Genomic DNA, 19878 nt, shown 5'->3' on the forward strand with positions numbered 1-19878 from the left:
TATGAGTTAAGAGAACAGAACAATGCTTAGGGCGAGACTAATCGATTCAATCGATTCACAGAATGTTACAGCCGTACTACATAGTCCTGAGGCTCGCAAGCTGTTAATCGCGAAGGAGAACGGTGATATAGAGGTCTATTACCGAGAACAGGGAAAACTGAAGCTGTATCAGGCGTATCCAAAGTTGTTGCAAAGCTCACAATCAGATGAAACTCGTATCAGCGGCCTTTACGAATCGAACGAACTGTCGACAGTTTTCATCAGATGCGATAAGTCACTTCTGTTGTTTAACAGCACCAACTTACATCAGTACGATAGCATAGTGGATAGAAGGGGGATCGAGAATTGCTGGGTTTTTGAAGTATCTTTACCGAATAACGATGAAAAGAACACGTTCCTTGTGTACTCTACCAGGAACACTGGTAAAGTACGAATGCTAATATGGAAGGGGAGAAGCTACGAGAAAATAGTCGAGGCTACATTATCCAAGGACAAAGAGATCATTAAGTCTGTTATTGCCGGAAATAGCGGAATCCTGCTGGCTACAGATATGGGCGTTTATCATTGGTCTTATGGGGATTCTGTTCTTTCAAGAATAGACAAGATTGTCAGGCGCAAGTATCCGAATGATGTGGTGCGCCAATTGGCAGAATTGCGATCAATTTCCCACTCTAAGGTTGACAAAAACGATAATGCTATGGATACCCTTTCTTTGTTGTCAAGTAGCCGGATCACGAAGAAATCGAGCGTCCTGAATCTCTGGTCTAAAGATCGCCATCAAACCTCTCGTTCAAGCACCCTACGACATTTGTTTAGTCCTATGCCGAGTAAGAACGTACTGCTGGATGGAATGACGAAAAATCTGTACACGCTGTGCATGACGGAATCTGATTTGCCATACATGATTGCCTCAGATAGCTCACAATTTCTTGATTGGAACAGCTCGTTTTCAGAGATTCAGTATTTGTCAGTGAATTTATTGGTTCTGCACAATAGCAATACGATAAGGTTTGTCGACTACGAGAACGGATTCACATTTCTTGAACAGCGAATAGCTGACGGCATTCGGCTATTCGAAAAAATTGAGCAGTGCCATTTCATCGTCCTCACCTCGAATGATCAGCTGCAGCTTTATAGATACAACGTCGACGACGGTTCGGATGATAACTTAGGCGACGAAGAATCAATTTGTGGTTTATTGTATGATTCTGACTTTTATCAGCTGTGGCGAAAGGTGCTGTTCTATGAATTTTTCCTAGAATCACCAAATGCTCTGGATTTATGCTCGTCCGACAATCCGGAACAATCGCTGGATTTTTGTGCGCTGAAACTGAGAGATCTCACTGTAATGTGGTGCCTGGAAATCTGGGGCCGGTTACAGGCCGATATGAACCTACTATCTCGTAACGGTCGCATTGACGCACGCAGCACCAATTTACAAAATCTTATTGTTACAAATTTGTTCGAAAGATTAACAACCTTTTGGGCACCGCCGCAATTAATTATTGTTCGAACATTCCCACCAGAGGTTACTCGATTGGTGACCGAGATTACAGGCCAAAAACACGATTGCATTACATCCGATGGGAGCACTTCAGGGGCTTACACCATAAGTCAAGAGCTAATACGAGAATCTCTTTTGCCCTATTTGGTTCAGACCAGGAGACGTCTAAGATACATGCTACGCACAGAAAAAATGACCTGGGACTATGCGGGAAGGCAAGTTAAGGTAGAAATAGACTTCTTTTCTTTGGATAAACATGATTCGCTCGATGTCTCTACCTTGCTCACATTAGTGGATACGGTCCTTTTCATAACCTATCTGCATTACTTTCCCAGTATGGTTGGCCCGCTTCTTTCGGTCGATAGTATGTGCGACTATAGCACGGTTGTGAGAGAATTGCGCAATCGTCGTATGTTTCAAGAACTGGTATGTTTCTACTTCCAGCGAAAAGAGCATGTCGAAGCGCTAAAGTTTCTTACAGATCTTTTTGATGATCTTCAGAAAAAAGTTGATGGCGAGAAGTTGCAGGATGGCGTCAAATTATTAGTGATTGACTACCTTAAGAAGTTGCCGAAGGAGTATCAAAGCCTAGTCTTTCAATATAGTGATTGGCTTTTTGCAAGATCTGACTCGAAGGGTAACATTCTGGAAAGCATTTTCATTAACGATTCACCTACTTTTGCAGACCGCGATCATTATCAAATATACACTTACATCGACAAGCATGACCGCCAGGTAGCCTTGGAATACCTCGAATTTGTCATAAGCACTTTCAAGCTAAGGGAAGTGAAGTTGCATACCTCTTTAATCAAAAGGTACTTTGAAGATCTTGAGAACTACAACACAAGACTAAAGTTAAAATCAATTCTCGAAATCACTTCCTCTTATGAACCGAGAACAATATTGCGCCTTCTGCAAGAAATGACTGATAATGACAACAACATGTTGAACAAGGACCAAAAATGTTTCCTCGATCTATTGAAAGTCTATCCTCTACAAAAATTAGGCAATTTTGAGGAAGCGGTAGACATTCTGTATGATGAACTTTCTGATTATAATAGCACATCTGTGTTCTGTGATAAAGTTTACATCAAAGACAAGATGCAAGGGCAAAAAGTCCTGGAGTACTTGTTCAGAAAAATTATCTCATCGAGCAAGGGAGACAGAAAGCCCCAGATTGCGCGTTTCGTACAGGAACATGGCTCTAAGCTTGATGTGATCAAAATCTACAAACTGCTACCAGACGACCTGCTTCTGTCAGATCTGAGGCAAGTTTTAGCTCAAACCATTAAGCTTCATGCAATTGAAAATGACGAACGGAGGATTGAGAAAGGTCTTTTCCAAGCGGAATTGGTGAAGAAGAGTTATGAGCTTAACAAGTCTTTGGCAAATTTCGTCCTTTTGGATGAGAATTACAAATGTCCTGTATGCAGGAAAAAGTTCTTAGCTTCCAGCACTGATAGCGCACTTTGGTATACAGTCGATTCTCGAGAAGTCATCGTTCACTATACTTGTGGGAAGGCGTTGGAAGCCAAGATACAGGCTAAATCGGCAAAAACCAAACTACGAAGCTCCAGAATTGTTGCGGATCTAAAATCTGCGGTATAAACCCGATCTATAAGGCAAGGATCTGATGCTGCGCTCTATTAATTCTTATACACCAGATAGAAAGTTGATTACGCTCGCACTGTACTTTATCAACTCGTCAAGTTTGTCACCAGCAACATGATGCTTTTCCCATTTAGACAAAGCGGCGCCAATAGCCTCATCCTTATTATTTGCATGCAAGACATCACCATGTCCCTTAAATAAGAGAGTCATGAAGGCCTCGTAGAGTTCAAAATTCTGATTGGATTCAAGACCTTGTGTAAGGGCCTCGATAAACCACACCAACTCATTGTAAGGCTCAAATGAATCTAATGACCTAATCTCCAAATCGACTGCCGCAGGCGATAGACTGACCAAGTTCTTCAAAAATTCTGTATAATCTCTAGTTTCCGCACCATGTCTCAAAAGCTTTGTGAAAGTTGATTCGAAACCTAAGCGGCCGTTGGGTTTGAATTGACTTAACTGCTCCTCCACGGATTTAAGTTTCGCCTCTCGTTCCATGAGCTTTTGCGTGGTGTCATTGTCCCTTACAACATCTTCCCTTCCAGAAGCTTCATCACCGACTTTCTCACCAGACAGTTGTAAGAAAAATGGTGCCGCCTCCGGCTTCTTTGGCGGCTCAACTGGTTTTGATCGCTGTCTGATGACATCCATGTTCAACAGAGTGTTTAGCTTGCTCTTGGGCCCAAGAGAAAGCGTGATCAGGTCACTATTGATTTGCTCGACCGACTGGTGAGAATTGTACTGCAGATCGACTTCCGCACTGTCGTCTTCGAAAGCACCTTCAAGGAGCGTAACGCCACCTGTTGTGGAAGCGTTAGGGAGTAGCATTTTTGCAAAATGCTCTTCGTCAATAATCTTAGTTGCAACAACCTTGAATTGAGCTCGATTAGTCCAAATGCATATGCCGCATCCATCAACATGAGTCGTCGCCAGGAGGTCACCATTGGGTGAAAACTTGACATTAGTTGCAACGCTCTCTAGCTTCGCACCATCGATACAACCGCCGGAAGGAAGATCCCAAGTTCTTATGGTAGAATCCAACGAACAAGATACGATCCATCTACCATCAGGTGAAAAATCAAATGCAGTGATCCTGTTTGTGTGTCCCCAAAGTTGACGGACTACTCTTTGAGTAACAGCGTCAACTACAACTATTGAGAGATCATCTAGCGCTAGAGCAAACAAGTCAGATGATCGGTGATATATCATTGAAGTGATTGGCGCCTCCAGCTGCAGTTTACCCAGCAGCGTTGACTGGTTAAAATCGTAGAAACCTACCACTCCGTCAAGACCACACGAAACCATCTTTCTGTTCATGCCATCCAGAGCGATTCCTGTCACAGCTTTTTTATGCAATTTGTATTTCTTCCTCAGTATACCACTTTGCATGTTATAAATTGTAATACTTCCATTAGAGGAGCCCACGAAACCAAAATTGCCACACTGAGAAATAGCCACAGACTTAACGATTCCATCATCTGTTGTTCCAAAAGTCCATCTTCCTACTCTTTTGTTACGCATATCCCAAGTACGTGCTTCTTTCTCATTCTTATGGGCAGTAATGACATTCTCCCATTCTCCAAGTCTAGAGTTCTCTACTGCCATCGCAATAATCTCTGGAAATTTCTCTTTGATGGTGCTACCTCCTACTCTTCCTCCATCTTGTCTCTTATGTTGCTTCTGCGATAGTTCCTGTGATTGGGCATCCTTTCTAAGGGAGAAGGCCCATAGAGACCTATCTCTAGACGCTGATAGAAGAAAATGCGATTTAGAGTCAGCGTAAGTGATGACGGATGGAGGTTGCGAATGACCACCTCTAGAGCGTAAAAGCCTTGCGGGCTGAACTGCTGCTGCTGCGTCTTGCTGAGCCAATGGTGGATCAAAAACGTACTCCTTCAACCGGTTGTCACCACCGGAAGTGACAATGACGGGCTGACCATTCAGGAAGCAAGCTTTCGTTACGCCCCCAAACGATTCACCGTGTATGTTCTTCAGCACATGTATTCTTGCGCGACGCTCCAAGTCATAGAACACCAAGTCTCCGCTTCCGAAACCCACTGCAAGGTGGGCAGATCCATCAGTTCTGAAGGCAAGCGATGTTACCCTTGCATTCGGACTCTTGATAGTGCGTATCTTCCTTCCCTTCCTGACGTTGAACAGTAAGACGCTACCGGAAGCAGTCCCTAGCGCCAGTATATCCAAAGCGGGTGCAGGTTCGGCAGCGGTTATTTGATCAGGCAACTCGTCAGATGTGTAGATCAGCTTCCCAGTTCGTACGTTGAACAGCAGGAGGTTGGTCTTGGTTACAACCACAATCTTGTTCAGATAAGTTGCGAGATGGACAAGCGATACAACAGATCCGCCTTGTAAAGCCCCAATGCTCAATTTCGTGTAAAACTCCGTGGCATATTTGTTCATATTCGACCGTTTCTTGTAAACGTGAATGACACTGTCATCCGTCGAGACGCAGAGGAAGCTTCCAAAAACACAGATATCTCTGACGAGAGCAGGGCCATCCAGCGTCACAAGGTGCTCCTGGATGCCACGCTTGTAGATCCCCACTTGGTTGCCAAAACCGGCGTAAACGTAATGAAAATGTGTCGTCAAAGCTGTGATGGCAGAGCTCGTCTGCTTCTCAGAAACAAACAATAGATGCAAATTGCTCGCATCATAGATCTGGAACGCTCTTCCAACACTCGTAACGATGTAAAAAGTGGATCCAAGCGTCCCAATGGCAAACGGAACTCCGTTACTCACGTTACCTATCACTCTGAATGGAGCGAACAGCTTCGAGCCTGTCGCTGAACGTCTATCTGACGCCTCTAACTTCCGTTTTTTCGCAATTTCGCCAGAGTCCATCTTGTCGCTGCAAACCAACACTCTGAGAGCTCACCAAGCGTCAATTGAGGCAACCTCTACAGCATAGAAGTCGCCTTTTCCAGTACTTATTCAACTCATCTCATCGCATCTTGAAATTTTTCAGTTTCAATAAGTCGGGTAACCCCATATCGCTTATATAAAACAAGGCCCACGAGCTTCAAGCTGAGAGATGAGTACTGGTCGATGAAGATCAGGACCAGGATCGAGGCTTGCTGTGTTGATTTGATCAGAATTTAGTGCTAGAATGAGCGTGGAGGATACCAGGGACCGCTCATTGGGTGAGAGATCCTCGAAGGAGACCGGTGGAGCGCCAGATCAAGCTGCTATCTCGCCTTTGCTGCTCGACAAGAAGACCAAAAAGGCTATGGAATCTATTGCTCCGATTCTGGAAGGATTTATTCCAAAGACTTCTGCTAGCGAGAATACCTCTTTGAAGCTACCGCCTTCGCAAATTCCGTACAATGACGACTCGACCGAGGACGAGGATGTGGGAGTTACGTTACAGAAGACACTGAGCATCAATTCGCAGCCTGGTTGTAGCACTCCGAACGAGAGGTCTCGGGAGGTTGCTGAGGATGAAAGCGGTCGTAGTTCTTCTCTGATGGCTGCGGCAGATTCGGGAGGTTTGACCGACGCCGAGAGTGCGGAGCAACATCAGCTGGCAGAGCTGGGGCAGAAGGTGTCGGCGCTCGCGTTGGCGGGATTGGAATCCGCGAGCTCAGCGGCGACAAGAGCGGCTTCTCCGTGCACTACGACTCCGAACTCGAGTACGTCTTCCAGAAAGTCGTCTATAGCGGCGTCGAAACCTCAGCTGCCAAAGATCGGGAAGATTGGTGTCTGCGCGATGGATGCGAAGGTGTTGTCGAAGCCCTGCAGACATATTTTGAACCTTTTGATCGAGAATGGAGAGTTTGAGACCGTTATCTTCGGCGATAAGGTGATATTGGACGAGAAGATTGAGAATTGGCCGACTTGCGACTTCTTGATTTCGTTCTTTTCGTCTGGGTTTCCGTTAGACAAGGCTATATCGTATGTTAGGCTGCGTAAGCCGTTCATAATAAACGACCTCACAATGCAAAAAGTGCTGTGGGATAGAAGACTGTGCCTTCAAGTGTTAGCCGCAGTCAATGTTCCCACTCCGCCAAGGCTAGAGATAAGTAGAGATGGTGGTCCACATGTTGATCCTGAACTTAGATCCAAGCTGCTTAGCCGTGGTGTGGATGTCAAACCCATCAAGGCTCCTAAGTGGCGTATGATTGATGATGATACTTTGGAGGTCAACGGCCAAGTGATGTCAAAGCCCTTCGTGGAAAAACCAGTTGATGGAGAGGACCATAATATTTTCATATATTACCATTCAAAAACTGGCGGAGGTGGTCGCAGATTGTTTCGCAAAGTCGGCAATAAGTCATCGGAGTTCGATCCTACGTTGGTAAGCCCGAGAACAGAGGGCTCTTACATCTACGAAGAGTTCATGGATACGGATAATTTTGAAGATGTGAAAGCATACACTGTAGGAGAGAAGTTCTGCCATGCTGAGACGAGAAAATCTCCAGTGGTGGACGGTATCGTGAGAAGAAACACCCACGGTAAGGAAGTCAGGTACATTACTGAATTGAGTAACGACGAAAAGGAGATCGCTCGTCAGGTTTCAAAGGTGTTCTCCCAAATGATTTGTGGTTTTGACTTGCTGCGCGTCTCGGGCAAAAGTTACGTTATTGATGTCAACGGGTTTTCCTTTGTGAAAGATAATAATTCATACTATGAATCATGCGCCAAAATCCTTAGAGAGACGTTCCTGCAGGCTAAGAAAAAGATGGATGTCCAAAACCGTAATTTGCCCGCTATTCAAGAGGAAAAGACTCAAAAATGGGTTTTCAAAGGCTTGGTTACTGTTATTCGTCACGCTGATAGAACACCAAAGCAGAAGTTTAAACATTCTTTTACCTCGCCAATATTTATCTCCTTACTGAAGGGACATAAAGAAGAGGTTGTCATTAGAAATGTCAGCGATTTGAAGATTGTCTTACAAGCTCTCAAAATCGCAGAAGAAGAAAATGCAGAAGACCCGGCAAAACTGCTAGTTCTCAGAAACGCTTTAGAGAAAAAACTCGAGTTCCCTGGGACTAAAATACAATTGAAGCCTGTGCTTAACTCTGCGAACGAGGTTGAGAAGGTTCAATTCATCTTGAAATGGGGTGGTGAGCCAACTCACTCAGCACGCTACCAGGCCAGGGATCTTGGAGAACAAATGAGGCAAGACTTTGATCTTTTAAATAAGAAGATCCTTGAAAATATCAAGATCTTCTCATCTTCCGAAAGAAGGGTCTTGTTGTCCGCTCAGATATGGGCGCAGGCATTGTTTGGTGCAGACGAGCTTGGCAGCGATGAGATAAGCGTCAGGAAGGATCTCTTGGATGACAGTAATGCTGCCAAAGACCTGATGGACAAAGTGAAAAAGAAGCTTAAGCCATTACTACGTGAAGGAAAGGAACCTCCAGCTCAATTTGCCTGGCCTTCTAAGATGCCAGAACCTTACTACGTCATCAAACGTGTTGTAGAACTTATGAACTATCAGCAGAAGATAATGCACCACAATTACCTCACCAAGGATGTGGACGCCATGCAGCTCAAATGGTGCTGCGCTGAAGATCCAAGCTTGTTCAGGGAAAGATGGGAGAAGCTATTCAAAGAGTTCCACAATGTGGAAAAAGTCGACCCTTCAAAGATATCGGAACTGTACGATACCATGAAATACGATGCATTGCATAACAGAAAGTTCCTGAAAAAGATTTTCGATCCTTGCGATCTCGCTGATCAGGAATTGGGTAAGCATTCGTTAGTCGATCGTTATCCAATCAACATCTTAGCAAAGAACAACTTCAAGATCATCGAAGGTAATCACAATCCGCCATCTACTTCCTCCAAAAGTGGCAACAGTGTGGGATCTCTTGGTTGGGTCCTCGAAAGTGGCAAAACATCCCGTGCGACATCGAAATCTTCGTCACCTTTTGATGACCCCAAATTTATGCAATTCAGAGAGTTGTACAAGTTGGCAAAGGTGCTCTTTGATTTCATCTGCCCAAAAGAATACGGTATATCTGAGTCAGAGAAGCTGGATATCGGTTTACTGACATCGCTGCCGCTTGCACAACAAATACTGAATGACATTGATGGTATGAAAAACAGGGAAGAGCCCGCTTGCGTGGCCTACTTTACCAAGGAGTCCCACATTTATACGCTATTGAACATCATCTATGAATCCGGAATACCAATGAGAATAGCCAGAAATGCTTTGCCTGAGTTTGACTACCTGTCGCAGATCAACTTTGAACTTTATGAAAGTACTGATGCTTCGGGACAGAAATCGCATTCGATCAGATTGAAAATGTCGCCCGGATGTCATACTCAGGACCCACTAGATGTGCAGCTCGATGACAAGCACTATATCAGCTGCATTCCTAAGATATCACTTACAAAGCACTTGGATATGGATTACGTTCAACAGAAGTTAAGGAACAAATTCGGTAGAGTGAGCATGCCGCAAAAATTCACCCCTGTGAATATTACCAGTCCCAATTTGACTTTCAGAAATGATACAAGTCATCATGTTGGAGCTCCGATAAATGAGGCAGAAAGTTCGACGCCGCCTCTTGAGCCACTGTCCACTCCCCATTCTTCAGGTTCCATCGATAAAGAGCTGGGGAAAGACGTATCCAGCGAGCAAGCCTAGTGAATCCTATCGAGGCTCGATTGCACGTGGCGTTGGTTACTCAGATTTTCAATTCTTCTCAAGGTTGCCATAACTTCAGGACTTGGACAACTATTTGCTCACGATGCGCCTTTAAGATACATATGTGAGAAAAGTGTACTGCAAGTCCATTTAAAGAGAGCTCAAGAGGACTTTTGACGCTGAGCATTATGATTTTGAGGTTTGAGAGCTCTTTTGTTGAAGGAATTGACATATAAAAACCATGTCAGATGAAGGAAAACGGTAGACGAGTCCGATGCAGGCCAATCCCAGGAAATAGCGATATTGGAACATGAGTAGTGCCATTGAAATGGTAGGCAACTTTCAGGGTAAAATGTCTATGGGCGGCGGCGGCTCATCGAAAGAGCCAGTGTGCAAGATATCCATGTTATGGAACTGGTATACCATAGACACTTGCTTTATCGCCCAATCTTGGAGAAACGATACAAAGGGCAAGTTTGCCGGCTCCTGTATTGGTTGTTTTGCACTTGTTGTTATCGCACAGTGGCTTAACAGGATTTCCAGACAGTTTGATATAGAGTTGGTTAAGAGACATAAGATGAGATATCTAGCACGCTACATGGCTTCGAATAATGTTCACGACGAGTCGTCTTCAGAACTTTCTCAGCAGGAGTTGGAATTGATAGGTAGCGAGCCAGCATGGAAAGCTACCCTTATCGCTTTGAAGATTACCTTATCCCACACCTGGTATTTTAATTTTTTGGGAAGAAACGGTGATTCGTTTGAAGATCCTGTTGAGAAGGCACTCTCCTGCTGTTCTACGGTTCCAGCGCTAGAAATCTACCCCACCTTCTTTGAGCACTTCTTGAGAGCTTGGATTTTTGTTCTACAATGGGGTCTTTCCTATATCATCATGTTGTTGTTCATGTACTACAACGGCTATATCATTATCAGTTGCCTCATCGGAGCGCTATTTGGTCGTTTCTTGTTCAATTACGAGCCCTTGGGAACCTGCGGTAGCGGTTCACCTTTCTCGAAGACAGTAGTCGCTCACGATAAGGAGGAGAACGACAGAAAGTGCTGCATTTAGCAACAAGTTCACTCATACCGCCAGTCGAATAGTAATAGATACTTATAATATACTCATTTGTAAATATACATCAAAGTGAGCCTAACGAGTCGAAGAGCACCGAGATACTTTCACCGTAATGGTCACGGCGAATAGATTCGGCGAAAATCGGTGAAACGTCGATGACCACCAGTTTTTTCGATTTTTGCAAGCGTTCCCTGGTGATAGGATATGTGTTGGTGACGACGATCTGATGAATAACGTCGGACTGCTCCAGCTGTTCCAGGCAGTCACCGGTAAATATACCATGTGTTGCTACGACATAAACCTTCTTAGCTCCGCAGTTCTGAACTAAATGTTCGGCCGCACTTACAAACGAACCTGGTCTGTCGATCATGTCATCTAATATGATAGCAGAGCGTCCATGCACATTCCCCACCAGCGTAATAAGTTTCTCTTGTTGTTGTTCGTCGAGTCCCTCGTCGTCATCCGAGTCATCGGCGTTAAAAGTACCACCTAAAGCATACGAATCGCTGGCGGTCAAAGACCCCGCTTCGCTGTCAGATTCTAGAATAGCCTCTTCTTCCTCGTCTTCTTCCTCTTCATCGTCGATAACATGGCCATTACGGATTCTGGCTGTCTGTATACCATTTGTTAGAATGATGTTTTCTTCTATATCTGGACCGTCGCCCTGTCTAACAATTGGTTTGTTCTTCTTCAGAAGAGATTGCTTCCTCAGTCTCAGCTGTCTGAGATCTCTGTTTTGTGCATATAGATCTTTCGAACGGCGACGGTCGGTGTGGATCATGGCGAAATTGATCTTTAAAGTATCGGCTAGCGCCGTGACCCTCTTAGTTCCCCCAGGATTTTTCGACACGACCACTGCGTCCTGGTAATCTTCGACGTTCTCCTTGATCCATCTAGCCAAGCTTGGACCCCCATATAGGTTATCTACAGGCTTAGAAAAGAACCCTTGCATTTGTGAAGCATGCAAATCCATCGAAACCACATGGTCTGCGCCCGCCATGATAAGCAAATTGGCCAGCATTCTAGCAGTAATCGCACCTCTGTGCTTCTTCATCTTGCATTGCTTCGAGTATGGGAAATGTGGGATCACAGCGGTGATTTTTTTGGCAGAACCTCCCCTGCAAGCAGATACAAGGATCAAAAGTTCCATAATATGGTCATTAACCGTTGGCGATCCGGACTGAATCACATACACGTCGTCGTCACGCACTGATGCGCCGATTTGCACAGAAGTCTCGCCGTTGGCGAACTTCTTCAAAATACACGGAGCTGGTTCGATACCTAACCTCTCGCAAATCTGAGCTCCCAGCTCGGGATGAGAATTTCCAACGAAAACCTTACACTTTCGCATCAAATACTTCTTATGACGGCAATTCTTGTTCCCACTCCAATGGCTCCCGCAACTGCCTTTCGAAACCAAATTGATCAGAGATTTCCACTTACTGTAGAGGCCCGCGGTAATTGAGCAGCTAATCGACCAAAAGAGAGAGCTGGCGATGATACTTAACCATTAAAACTGTTATAACTTAGCTCTTGGAAAGTCGATGGGCAGATTTGAAAAATTTTATAAGCCGGAATATCTCCGTCGGAGAAAAAACTGACCAAATTTCATCAATTTTCATTTAAAAGCTCGATGAGCTTTAACCGTCTAACGCCAAGAATGAACTGATGGGCTCTTATAAGGCTCCGGGTCTGTTTCAGGATCGTCTCGATGCTTGCAGAGATGTAATAAGAGGTTCTGCCATGCTTCGCGAATTACGCGAGGCATTGGCTCCATATGCTGACTCAATTGACAAAATACGATGCCTGGCACTAGGCAGTTTCCATGAGGATGTTCCTGCTCGCTACCAACTGGCGTTGCTTTTGGAGATAGAGAGCTTCCTTCGGGATGAAGGTAAGAAGACTATATCGGTTTCTCTCTATGATCCGGTCTTTACTGCAGATGATATCGAGTACATACACCAGAGAGGTCCTAACTATACGGTGGATCAATCGCCTCCTAACGGGTTCCAAGACGCAAATTCAAAGCAAATCCTGTATTTTCTTCCCCATGCTCCTCTGGATCTGACCGAGCAAGTCCTCATTGCAGAACAACCAAGGCTGCTGTTAGCGAACAATATCGTGGAACATACTGATAGATATACAAAAGCAAGATTGCACGAGAAATACCCCATGCTGAGTAAATTGTTGCATGTACTAGAACGGGCCGCAACGGTCCCGGACTCAACTCAAGCCAACGCAGTCGACGTCGATGATCAGTTCAAGAGTTTCGTCTCCAAGAAAAAGCGCAGAAATAAGAAGGTTTTCAAAGAACCTGTTATAGATTACGATTCTGTGAAGTCATATTTCAATAACTGCAGTATAATAACAGACTTCCAAGCGGGCGCTCTCTTGCGGGACCAGCCCTGGATCAACTCCTTCTCGGACTTGACGTTTCATCATATTGCAAGCCCCCCCGAACAGTTAACTTAGTATTGACTATAAGTCTTTGTCGCTTAAGTAAATATAATAATATACAAATATCAAACTAGAGTGTTTATATTTTCCTGTTTTTTCTCGTTTATCAACTGGGTTATCGGAAATCAATTAGCTTTCCCGGACTAAAAGATTTCTAACAGACCCTGAATCGTCAAAGTTTCCCACGCTTTGATGAATTGATTAGCAAAATTATGAATTCTCTTTGATAGCAATTGTTAAATCGTTTTCTCAGTTTTCATATTTCGACCAGTTGTCCAGAATCTCCTTGATCTGCTCGGATCCAGTCAAATCGTAAACATCTTGGAAGTATTCCTTAGTGATTTCAAATGGTTTAGCAGTCAAGTTTGGAATGTATTTTCCAATCAATCTGTCTGCCTTGACGTTCTCCTTGACGACATTCTTCTTCAAGAAGTTCTTGAATGGTTTGACACCGTTTCTTAAGTAAGAAGAGTGGAATGGAACCGAGATACCACGCAGAGGAATACAAGCGAATCCCCTCTCCAACTCAATTGGTTGCGGCTTAGCCAAGGACTTCTTAGCAACTTCATCAATGATTTCAAACAAATGTTCTTCGACCTTTTCTAGAGATAAGGAAGCTTGCAATTTGACGATATCAATCTTTTGTAGCTTGATGAAGTTCAAGACATTTGTCAAAGTGTCCAAAGCCCTCAAATCACCAGCAGCGACATATTGCTGGTTTTCGACGTTGTAGTTAACAATTTCAACTAACCATTCGGTTCTCTTGCCGACTTTTTCAACGACAAACTGCAATGCCTCTTGAGTAAAAGTTGGCGAGACTCTGCTTGGATTGACAGCAACCATACCGTAGTTTGATCTTCCCAAGGAGTCTCTTGGAACAGCAACTTGCATAGTCATACCTCTGTAGAAAACAACTTCGACTAGCGACTCAATTGACATCACGTCTGCCAAAGAGGCCAAAGCAGCATACTCACCCAAAGAGTGGCCTGCGAAGGAAGCATCGGCGGGAATCAAACCCTTTGATTTCAAATCTTCGAATGAGGCCTTTTCCATCAAAGTCAAAGCAGGTTGGGTGAATTGAGTAGCCGACAACAAACCGGAAGGTGATCTGAAAGTGTAAGAAGTAGAGTCTTCCTTAACGTCTTTAAAGATCTTTTCAGTCTTCAATTCACCATCCACGATGGTCTCAAAGATCATTTGAGTGTAATTGTCCCTAATCTTTCTACCCTTTTCACCACCAAAGTAGATAGTCAATTCGGTTGGGTTGTTTCTAACGATGTCCAAAATTGAAAAACCATAAGTTTCCTTGAAATGGACATCAGCCCTGTCCCAAACCTTTCTGGCAACTTTGGAGGTCTGATACAAGTCCATACCCATACCTTGTTCTTGAGAACCTTGACCGGTGAAAACAAAGGTAGAAACAGGCTGTTCAACTTCAGCTTCACCAGTCAAAACAACAACATCTTCATTGTTCTTTGTTTCAAACTTGATCAATTTACGGCCGTTGATCATACCAACATGCTGAATGGAAACCGATAGTGGAGTGTTTGGCAAGACCATACTAACGAATTGACAGTTGAAACCACGAACCCTGGATGAGACACTATCAGCGGCCCAGTTTTCAATCAAGGCACGAACAGCAGCTGATGAGAACATACCATGAGTGATAGTGCCGGGCAAGTCGGCATAGTTAGCAAAATGACGGGAGACGTGAATTGGATTGAAATCACCAGAGACTCTGGCATATGGTTCATTTGTGCTGGGCGATTGTAGGTCAAGGACCGCAATTGGAATAGCATTCTCCAAGTTCACCTTTTGTTCCAAAGTGGAACCATTTCTCTTCAAGTACTCAACCACTGGATTACCATACGATTCACCTGCTTCGTAATCAACAACACCAATTTCCACATTTTCAGTAGTTGGTAACTCCATTTTGATTGGACCAGAACATCTGACAGAGGAGAAAACGTTGGCGTTCTTGTAAGTGACCTCAGTTTCAGTTTCAAACGTCAATGTCTTGCCCATCAAGTCAATATCTTCGTCATCCAATTGGAACCACTCCTTGGAGCGCAAGACAGCAATATCCTTTGGAGATTTGATTTGAACTTGGTAAACTGGCTCCACAGATCTTTGGAAAGTGTTCTCATAATCGTCGTAAGAGCCTCTGTAAAAGAACGAAGATTCCACCTCCATAACAGGTTTCCCATCTCTGGTTAATGTACCAACAACCTCAACAACTTTGCCGGTTGGCTGATTAACCACAGACTTGATGGTAGCATGGGTGGAAATAATATCACCGTCCTTTAATGGTTTGGCACCTGGGATCATCTTGTAACCATTGGATAAATGAACCAACTTCAACAAGTCACCGTCAACAGTCTCAGGGAAGATAGCCTTAATAATAACTCTCCAGCCAACGACAATAGCGTAATCCATTGGAGCCAGCTGTTCACGACCAGACCTCTTGACGAAATCTTCACAGTTGTTGCCAATAGCGTGTGTGAACTCGGAAATACTCTTTGCCGTGATTTCAAAATCACCACCTTTGATGACCTTTCTTGGGTCAAATTTCAAGTCAAATGGCTCCTCTAACCATAATTTCCAGTAAAACTCCTTGATACGTTCATTACGACCCTCCATAATTTCAGCAATTGGAGCAAACCCATCCTCGAAGTTATAAGTGTATAGCAATGGTAGGGCAACTGGTTTCCCATCACTAGTTCTGTTTTCAATCAATTCCAATTGAATTGTCTTGTCGTTAATCAACTTCAAGACAGCAGTGGGCTTGATTTCACCTTGAACTGGTTCAGACAATGTAATGACACTCTTCGAAGGGTTATCCAAGTTTGTAATCTCAACGACAAGGTCATCAGCTGGTTTGAAAACTTTCTGTGCTGGGTTATCAACGTACAAGGAATCTTGAACGACCCTTGAAGTACTGAAGAAGGCACTTCTCCAGTTTCTGGTTGGACCAGCCAACAGCTTGAACCAGTTCTTTGGATCAGTAGTAGCATTAGCACGGTAAGTGACTTTACTGAGCGATGGCTTCTCAGCGCTTTCACAATCGACAGTCACCGGTTCCTCGCCTCCGAAATATTCAACGACTGGAATCTTCGTAACATCGTCACCATATTGTTCTTTCAACAATTTTTTGATGTGACCTTCATGAATGCCATCAAAGATGCTTTTGATTGGTTCATTGACATTCTTGGTGTATTGAGCAGCCACTGGACCGTGCAGGATACAAGTTCTTTGAACATCTTGGTCAACCACAGCTTCCAAGAATTCAGATTGCCACAAAGAATCCTTCTTGAAGAAGAAATCGAATCTGTGGTCAAGCACTGGAACAAACGGAACAGGCTTTTGAGTTGGCCTTTGACACATATTCAAGAAATAATCAACATCCTGTGCATTCAAGTATTGATCCTTAGCAGCTGGATAAGCATTGAAGATGGTCTCCAAAACCTTATCTGGCTCTTCCAATGCAGAGTAAGATTGAATTAAAGATGGAGTTTTAACCTTGGTGAAACGTTCTTCAACACGACGTAAGAAATCACCAGTGAAATTTCTCAAAGTGACGTCGATCCATTTGTTTAAGGATCTGATGTACATCAATTCTACCATTCTCTTACCAACTTCTTCATAAGTCATGTTAGCTAATTCACGAACTTCACCATTAACGGTTGGGAACCATGGCTTCTGAGAGTCGGCGTTCAATTTTTCGATGATATAGTCCTTCTTTGCATCCAAAGCTGCCTGTAGTTTATTCTTTGGTAAGTTGAAAATGGTATCATCCAATTCCTTCCAGAAAAGAACACCACGAGTAGCGATCTTATGAATTGGTTCACCCATCTCAGAACGAACAGTGATGATTCCACCAGTTGGTTTCTTATAAGTTTGTTGCCATTGGTCATCTGGAACACCGGGACAAGAAGCAATCAGTTCCTTAGCAGCCAAAGAAGTCTTTGCCTCCTTAGCGATCATCACTCTGGAACCAAATAATAAACCATCAAATGGCATTGGTGGGTAATCGAATTTAGTAGACCATTCACCAGTCAAGTATGGATAAGTGTCTTCAGAAGAACCAAAACCAGAACCGGCAACAAGAATGATGTTTGGATGTCTTCTAATCTTAGAATACATTTGCAACATTGGAGCATGGAAATCTTCAAAAGAATGGTGACCACCACCTCTACCACCAGTCCATTGCAATACGATAGGGAATTTTGGATGAGCTTTAGCAATTGTGATAACTTGAGAGATTGCATCAATAGAACCTGGTTTTAAATCCAAATGAGTCAATTTCAAAGTTTCAATGTATTCTGTGGCAACTTCCAAAGAGGGCACACCTGCACCGATTGTCAACGATTGAATTGGGTAACCCTTTTCTCTCAATTCCTTAATCAATGGGATACCCCACTGTAGCATTCTTGGATTAACATAAATCAAATTGATACCCAAACTGTAACCTTTCTTGATTTGAGAAACAACAGAATCGATTGCTTGGGTCATACCTTCAGGTGCGAAATAACCACCACCTGCCAATTCAATATGATAACCAGCATTGATGGTAGCGGCTACAAAATCAGGTGAAACGGTAGAAGGAGTCATACCTGGGACTAACAATGGAGCTCTACCCAATAGTTTGGAAAATTTGGTGTTAACAAAGATCTTACCGGATTTAGTCTTAACCAATTTAGGTTGGAATTCTTTTAACCAATTTTGGTTCTTCTTCAAACCATTTGCTGTGACATCGAAAATTTCTTGTTTGAAACCGTATTCATCCTCTGGGTTGTTATCTAGAGTACCTGCCACGATAACACGAACACCAGTACCATCTTTGTTACGATGAGTCAAGACTCCAAGACCAGATGCACCACCTGGACCAAAATCTAGTAAATGGGTAGCTGGGAAACTAGTGGCGATTTCCCAGTTGACTGGTAAACTAACGATGCAGTCGGTAATCCTTTCAGCAATGGAAGTTCCTTGGTGATCTCTGATGTCCTTACCATTAAAAGTATCATAAACTGGGATCTTCAAATTCTTCTTCTCGAAGTTGACATTATACTTAACCAAGTCTTCAGTGATGAATTTCTTGGAAGAGGCTAGAAGGTGAGAATGGAAAGGGGAAGCAATTGGTAAGAATCTATTGGAAAATTTCAATTTTCTTTCTGTGAATGGAATCCTAGATTGATCCAATCCTGATGGAGCCTTTGCCTTTCTTAAAGTTAAATTTAAACCGTAAAGTGATTGCGGTGGGCCAGTAACGACAAGGTTTCTAGCACCATTGACCAAAGAGATCACAATATGTTTCTCCTCTGGAAGATGTGAATTTGTCTTGTCAACAAAATTTTGAACTTGTTCCTGAGTCAAATTTGTGATTGCCAACATTGGAGATGGTACGCCTTCACTGTTCTCTAAGGAATCTTCCAAGATAGATGGTGGTAAAGAAGTATTTGGGTAAGCCAAATAGCAATGAACTCCAATGAAGAATAGTAAAGAAATAGCTTTCTTCATCGATTCGAAAAAGGAATCCCAGGAATCTGCCTCAGCGATAGCCACTGCGGTGGCCAAACCTTGAGAGTGGCCTGTAGCACCGTTCAAATGAGATCTCAACTCACCAGGAGTGAAACCCAACAATCTGGCGGTGACCGCATAATGAGCTAATTGAATGACACCGATCAATGGACATGAAATTGGGATCGATAACAAATAATCTGTGTCGGGTGTCTTTTCTGGATGTTCCAACCAGCTCAAAATATCAAAGCCTTGAGTAAAGACTTTCTCAGTGTCATGAGTAGATCTAACCAATTCTCTCAAAGTGGTTGCTGCAAATTTGATCACATCAAGAACCACCACGTTGTAAGTCTCGTACAATTCGCGTAATTCCTCAAAATAATCGTCCGTATTTCCTTGACCACCAAAGATGGCAGCAATTTGCGAATCACCCTGAGCAGCAGATTTGAAAAGCGCTGATTGACTCTTTTCAAACGGTCTCTTAGCGACATATCTAGCCTTGACATAATTTCTAATCAGTTCTTTAGTCTTCTCCAAGGTAGTATTAGAGTCTTCATCATCTAGCAGATTGGCAGCGACCGCATGAACCGCATTACCTTGCAAGTAACCGTTGTCGAACTCATTCAACGAATTGTCCAGTACGTCGACAAATTTCGTTTCGCCCTCGGACACAAAATCCGCTACAAACCCTAAGAATTTGCCCAGCAACTCGATTGGAGACGAGGGCTCCTGGTCAAGCGCAAAGTTCTCAGTAGGTTCTGGTAAACTCTTGTTGAACTGATCTAGCAGTTCAGAAGCGGCAAAGAAACAACTCGTTGGCACCGGCAAGACGTGTTCTAGCGAACCGTGTGATAAAATTAGCGGCCTCGTAGACGAAGAACTGGCTGCGTTCGAAATCATCGCTCTATATGTGTGTATAACTGTGCCTATATTTTCGGGGGAGGGGAATATTTTCAAATCAAACGATAGTGGATCTTCTCTCTGTCTGGATCTTCTGTCTTCGTTCTAAGCGGGAAATGGGAAATGAAGACTGAATTGCGTGAGATGTTTGCAGTAGTGGTTGCAAAAACAAGTCGATTGAGAAGAGGGAAAAAAAATGTC

General features: G+C 43.6%; 7 protein-coding genes across 7 annotated transcripts; 4 read left to right on the forward strand and 3 right to left on the reverse strand.

Annotated features, from left to right (window-relative positions):
* Nucleotides 1–22: 22 nt before the first annotated feature.
* VAM6 (Vam6p) lies at nucleotides 23–3112 on the forward strand (the record flags this gene model as incomplete). Its single annotated transcript, XM_037284062.1, has 1 exon — nucleotides 23–3112. The coding sequence occupies one exon, from the start codon at nucleotides 23–25 to the stop codon at nucleotides 3110–3112; it is 3090 nt and encodes a 1029-aa protein (XP_037139958.1).
* Nucleotides 3113–3157: 45 nt separating this feature from the next.
* Nucleotides 3158–5974, reverse strand: UTP21 (rRNA-processing protein UTP21; the record flags this gene model as incomplete). Its single annotated transcript, XM_037284063.1, has 1 exon — nucleotides 3158–5974. One exon carries the CDS (start codon nucleotides 5972–5974, stop codon nucleotides 3158–3160), a length of 2817 nt encoding a protein of 938 aa, XP_037139959.1.
* Nucleotides 5975–6239: 265 nt separating this feature from the next.
* On the forward strand, nucleotides 6240–9728 carry VIP1 (inositol polyphosphate kinase VIP1; the record flags this gene model as incomplete). Its single annotated transcript, XM_037284064.1, has 1 exon — nucleotides 6240–9728. One exon carries the CDS (start codon nucleotides 6240–6242, stop codon nucleotides 9726–9728), a length of 3489 nt encoding a protein of 1162 aa, XP_037139960.1.
* A 310-nt stretch (nucleotides 9729–10038) lies between these two features.
* Nucleotides 10039–10797, forward strand: CTR3 (high-affinity Cu transporter CTR3; the record flags this gene model as incomplete). Its single annotated transcript, XM_037284065.1, has 1 exon — nucleotides 10039–10797. The coding sequence occupies one exon, from the start codon at nucleotides 10039–10041 to the stop codon at nucleotides 10795–10797; it is 759 nt and encodes a 252-aa protein (XP_037139961.1).
* Nucleotides 10798–10867: 70 nt separating this feature from the next.
* Nucleotides 10868–12154, reverse strand: PRS1 (ribose phosphate diphosphokinase subunit PRS1; the record flags this gene model as incomplete). Its single annotated transcript, XM_037284066.1, has 1 exon — nucleotides 10868–12154. The coding sequence occupies one exon, from the start codon at nucleotides 12152–12154 to the stop codon at nucleotides 10868–10870; it is 1287 nt and encodes a 428-aa protein (XP_037139962.1).
* Nucleotides 12155–12471: 317 nt separating this feature from the next.
* On the forward strand, nucleotides 12472–13275 carry BER1 (Ber1p; the record flags this gene model as incomplete). Its single annotated transcript, XM_037284067.1, has 1 exon — nucleotides 12472–13275. The coding sequence occupies one exon, from the start codon at nucleotides 12472–12474 to the stop codon at nucleotides 13273–13275; it is 804 nt and encodes a 267-aa protein (XP_037139963.1).
* Nucleotides 13276–13509: 234 nt separating this feature from the next.
* On the reverse strand, nucleotides 13510–19677 carry FAS1 (tetrafunctional fatty acid synthase subunit FAS1; the record flags this gene model as incomplete). Its single annotated transcript, XM_037284068.1, has 1 exon — nucleotides 13510–19677. The coding sequence occupies one exon, from the start codon at nucleotides 19675–19677 to the stop codon at nucleotides 13510–13512; it is 6168 nt and encodes a 2055-aa protein (XP_037139964.1).
* Nucleotides 19678–19878: the final 201 nt, after the last annotated feature.

Source organism: Torulaspora globosa, chromosome 5 (genome assembly GCF_014133895.1).
Source record: "Torulaspora globosa chromosome 5, complete sequence".
NCBI classification, from domain to species: domain Eukaryota; kingdom Fungi; phylum Ascomycota; class Saccharomycetes; order Saccharomycetales; family Saccharomycetaceae; genus Torulaspora; species Torulaspora globosa.